Here is a 5409-nt window from a genome sequence, read left to right as displayed (position 1 = left end):
TCTGTCAACATTTCATACAAGGCATTTTTATTTTAAGTTAATAACTTTCCAGTGGGAATTTAGTGTTCCTATGGGCTAAGTTTTATGGTTCCTTTTATAGGATCACTTCAAATTATAGGTTGGTGAACTTGAAGAAACCCCTCTAAAGAATGCAGGAAAAGTTAATGCTAAGCGGATTTAGGCTAAAATAATTAGATGTAGGACTATTTTATGTAACTTTTACATGCAGATATAAAATGAAGTTAGCTGTGCTGAGCCGCTCTTGTCAGAAGCGGCTTTGCCGATTAAGTCCAGGTCCTTGGTGGATCGACAGACATGCCTAGGAATCACCCCACCAGCCAGCTCTCCTTCTTGTCATCCTTACTGTGTCTGCTGGAGACGAAAAGTTACTGCAGGCCCTCTTATCAGTCCATTCTGTTTTTAAGGGCAAAGCATCAATCCCAAACTGGCGGGTCTTATTGGAAGGCATGGCCCACAGAACAAGCAGCCATTCACGGTAGCCTTCTTCAAAGCTACCGAGGTCCATCTCCGCAGTATTCGCTCCACGGGAGGGAAGCAAAGGAGCCAGAATCGATCAAAAACGCCAAAGAACCAGGAAGCTTTCCGGGTGTCGAACATCGCAGGTACAGTGCGGGTCGCTGGGTCAGTTTTTCTGGGTTTCGGATAGTGTGGGAAGGGTTTCTCCCACATTCAGTCTGTTTGTTGTCTCTTTGGTCTACCACTAGTGTTCAGCTGCTGGTTTGAAACTACTTGGGATTAGGGATTATGCCAAAAAACTTAGAAAAATAATGTTTCTTTGAAACAATGTTAAACTGAGGGATTTATTAATCCAATTTAAAAAAAAAACAAAAAGGCACCTAACCAGAAAATCTCCTTTTCTCCCACATGAAAGAAATTCTCATTTTGAAATGTAAGATAATTATATTAAAGCAGTAAGTGATCAAAACAATAATACATTTCAGCAGATCTGAATCAAAATGCTGTAGATCTTCAGAGTTTGTAATTTTAAGTTTAGCCCTCAAAAAGTTTATTAGTCCCAAAAGTTTCACACACAAGAGGAAAACCCATTCATTGCTCAGGACAACCGCAGCTATTTTGGGGAGCCGTGCTTCCTAATATGGAAGAAAACTCCATCAGGCATTTGAAATAGAAACGTGGCTTAATTACGAGGTACCTCAGAATAACGGGCCCTTGGTGACCTGCCCAGCAGGAACCGCAGCGCAGGGCCAGCGGCAAATTCCAGCTCTATTTCTGCGAGTACTTCACTGAATGGAAGCAGAGGTTGCAAGAGGCGGAAGGAAAAGGACGACATGGGGCACAACATCACCTCACACGATTCACCTCCACCTTGGGTTGCTTGGTTACCTGCAAGGCTATAGGAGAACTCTTCCCCTGTCAGTCTTGTTGCAGCTTCCTGATATTTAATCGGTTCATTCCTGTCCTAGAACTAATGATGCCTTTGTACAGCCCTGGTGACAGGTGTGGCTTCTCTGACCTGCCTACATGTATGTATTTTGGTACCTCTCGCCAAAATCCTAAAGCCTCTTAAAGTGGTTTTCTATGGCTTGTATTTCTGCCCTCTGAGTTTCACAGTTGCCCAAGCATAGATGGTCTGCATTGAAGTGTGCCTTTTTTATCATGTATTTGCTGTAGCAATTCAATTTTTAAAGGATAGGTAGTGGACAAAAGAATTTCTTACTTCTGCAAGTAGGTTAGAGAAGTCCCTGTAACCAGTGTCCTGCTTCCAGCTTGGGGACCCCATGTTGAGCTAGTTACCAACAAGAGGAGTTGAAAAAACTTGTACTTCTACTTGGGTCTCCAGCTCAGGCTATGTGTCCAGGATGGAGACAACTTTAAAACTGATAGCCATGGTGTTCAGGTCCACGATTCAGACCCATGGTTTATTCTTTGGCTTCAGCATTGTCACCCACTGCGAGAAGTCTGTAACCTGGATCCAGCTGCACTGGACAGAAGAACAGATTCCACATTATCTTGGTGTCATATGTTGCTTTTGTAGGCCTGAAGGTGCAACTATCACCAGTAATACAGGAGATTCAAAGACAGGAATCTAGAAATAGGTAAAGGGTGCCTTTTCCCTATCAATCCTTTCACAGGTTCTCCTTTTATATAGTAGGCAATAATCAGAGATCTGCTTTTTGCTAACAGAAGATCAGAGGAAGCCCGGGGGGGGGCGGGGGGAGAAAAAAAGAAAAAAGAAAAAAAAAAAGCTATTTTTCCAGGCATTTTTTTGAATTTGCACAAAACAAACAGAGGGACATTTTATATGTATTGAACCCAGCTATTATTTTACGACTAAAACTGAAAAGGTTAAAAAAAAGCCACAAGTGCTACCAATGAACAGTGATGCCGCCCTCCCTGTTGGGGCATCGCTGAGGGCAGTGGGTGCTGGGGCGGCCCAGCCTTACAGCCACCCATTCCCCCCACGCAGAGAACAGCAGCAGCGACCAGCGACAAGCCTGCAAGAAGCACGAGCTCTACGTCAGCTTCAGGGACCTGGGGTGGCAGGTAAGGGCTGTGTGTGACCGGGGTGTGAGCTGTGGTGCCTCTGCACATCACCTACTGAGCCGCAATAGTGAGATGAAGCCAATAACTGGATATCTTTTTATCCCGGGGGGAAAAATAGTACATTGCCTTTAGCATGCTTAAGAAGTGCTTCTGCAAAGCTAGGGTATACAAATGTTTAGTGTGAGACTGGCCAGAAACTCAGCGCACTGCGGTCCTTTTGAGAAACCCCGAATTTCCTCTGGCAGTGCTGAACGCACATACGGCTCTCCTTTTTCATCTATCAGTTCTTTTAGACCTGGCTAAAGAAATTTTAATTTCTGAAAGCTTGTACCTGCATTTCAGTGATGGGTGAAGTGATCCTTGTGGACAGCCAGGAGGACGCTGCTGAATGGATAAACTAAACCGTGAAGTTCAGCTACTCTATGGGCACGTTTGCAAAGTGGGATGTGTCCCTCCAGGAAAAGCAGCTGCTTTAGGGGTGTATAAGATAGCATTAGAAAGGCCAGCATACTAGATTTTTGTTTTGCAGGCCACTGTAATTTTATGTGGATGTATGAATTGATAGATCTATGTGCTGTTTGACTCTGTTTCACTGCACAATACTTCTGTCTTTCTCTGCAATCTAACATCTTTAATCAAGGACTGGATCATTGCTCCGGAGGGCTACGCTGCATATTACTGTGAAGGAGAATGTGCTTTCCCGTTGAATTCATACATGAATGCTACAAATCATGCCATTGTACAGACACTGGTAGGTGCACCGTAGCTCCTAGTACAGAGCTATACCCGATAGGCGCTACGCAGAAATAAGATCATACACAAAAAAATCTCTAAGCTAACGAGAAGGAAGGTCTGCATTAGCTTATTAAGATGCCTGCAGCATCTCGCTCAACATGTCTAGCCAAGTGGCCTGAATTAATAGTTGGCTAGGAGTTACCCTGTCTTTGCTGCAAGCATTGACATGCTCTCTCTAGTTTAAAAGGGCCCTATGATAGACATCTTAATGGTGGTATAGTCCTGCTGCACGGGAAGGGAAGAGCAGCACGCGAGACCGAGACCCGCTGTCAGCGTCTCTTGGAAAAACTCTGTAAGGAACCACTGTATGCTGCCACCAAAAGTGCATTTGGGGACAGACAGAGGAAGGGGTCAGAGAATCCCAAAAATCACACAGCGCAGCTGCTCTGTGGGTGTATTTGTTTTATGAAATTGTGCAAAGATGTCCAGATGGGAGCCCCGAGGTGACGTGTCCTCACGACACAGCGCCTCTGCTCAGGGGGACCATTGGCTGGGGGCCACCCAGCCCCAGCTGTGTCACCAGAGCCAATGCACCACAGCTCTTGGCATGGGCCAGAAGACAGACATGCTGGTCCCAACTACCCCGGCTGTGCAGCACCCCAAGATGACCTACCTGGACGCCCTTCCCCTACCCAGCTTGACAGCCCAGACCCCCGCACACATTTGCAGGGTACGAGGAGGCTTGCTCCACCTTTCCATCTACATCCCGTGCCCATCTACAGACAACATTGCAAAAAGTGTTAGGGAAACAAGAGGTGTCTACGTTTCCAAGGGAAGAAATATCTGCGCGTTTTCTCCTGGTAGATTGCTTTTTATTTGCCCTTCCTCCCTCTCCTCGGAGGTCCCACAGCAGGGAGCACAGGGGACCCTGAACCCTTGGCCCCAGCTGGGTCTTGGTGCTGCCAGCCGCAGGGACAGGGACCCCCACCCAGGGCTGACAGGATTTCTCACAAAACCTCGCCCACACGTCCTGCAACTGGTACTCTTCTGCAGAACGCTGGCTGCTCTGACAAATGGGAATTTTCTAATGAAAACCTGCTTCACTGAAAGATTTCCAGCTAGATCTGACTTGGGTGCATGCGTCAGCCTCCGTACATGCAGGGGACATCTCAAGACATTTGTACACAAAGCCAGGTGTTTGAAACATATCTGAATGAGTGTATGGGACAGACAGAAGGTTGCCCAAGAAAGAAAAATATGGGGGAGGAAAGGGGAAAAGTAAATCTTAACATGCATCTACTTTCATTCCCCAGGTTCACTTTATAAACCCAGAGACTGTGCCGAAACCCTGCTGTGCTCCTACACAACTCAATGCCATCTCAGTGCTCTATTTTGATGACAGCTCCAATGTTATCTTAAAAAAATACAGGAACATGGTGGTACGAGCATGTGGCTGTCATTAGATCGGTAGGAAAGAAAAAAAAAAGTCATTTGTAAAGAGTGGGTTTTGTACGGCTATGTGGGGGAGGGGAAGAGGTTAGCACTCCAGCAATGGGTTTTAAAAAAAAAAAAAAAAATCCCAAAAAGTTTTTAGGACTGGGCTTCTGAAAGTTCAGACAATGGAACAGTTTCTGGATCTAAGTGGCATTTGAACGCATTTTGTTTTAGTTTATTACAGACAATGAGCTTGTAAACTGAAACAAGCCAGAGAAACCATTTAAAACCAAATCTGCCTACAAAATTGGCTCCTACGATACATACTTTTGCAAATGAGTCTTTCTGAAGATTGCAAACTCACCAGTGTTGATTGTGAGTTAAAAAATAATAATCTATCCAAGTTGAGAATGTGCTGTGACTAATAAGCATGTGTAGTTCCTGTAATACAGTTTGCAATAAAATAAGTGAACAAAATATACCTGGAGTGAACAGGTATTTTGTTAGAGAATTATTATTTCCATCCCTCTGCTTCAGTTTCATGAGTAAAAGCAAAGATTAATTACATGCAACTTCTAGTTTTAAACTATAGTAGCAAAAGCTATATCTGAATTGACACAACTTCAAAGGACAGATAGGTCTAAGATAAAAGGATTTTCTAATTGGCAAGCAAAAGAACCGAAGAAAAAATTCCAAAGAGCAAGACTTTTTGGG

At 44.6% G+C, this 5409-nt stretch overlaps 1 protein-coding gene across 1 annotated transcript; it reads left to right on the top strand.

Moving 5' to 3' along the window:
* Nucleotides 1-425: 425 nt before the first annotated feature.
* LOC104621754 (bone morphogenetic protein 7) lies at nucleotides 426-5172 on the top strand (the record flags this gene model as incomplete). Its single annotated transcript, XM_010288311.1, has 4 exons — nucleotides 426-623; nucleotides 2450-2526; nucleotides 3167-3277; nucleotides 4575-5172. Coding segments are annotated over 4 exons (536 nt in total), but the record flags the coding sequence as incomplete, so codon positions are not given.
* Between the last annotated feature and the right edge of the window lie 237 nt (nucleotides 5173-5409).

This window comes from Phaethon lepturus, unplaced genomic scaffold, assembly GCF_000687285.1.
Source record: "Phaethon lepturus isolate BGI_N335 unplaced genomic scaffold, ASM68728v1 scaffold38115, whole genome shotgun sequence".
NCBI lineage: Eukaryota > Metazoa > Chordata > Aves > Phaethontiformes > Phaethontidae > Phaethon > Phaethon lepturus.
The sequence above is the reverse complement of the archived record's forward strand: the minus strand, read 5'-3'. Positions and strand labels throughout refer to the sequence as shown.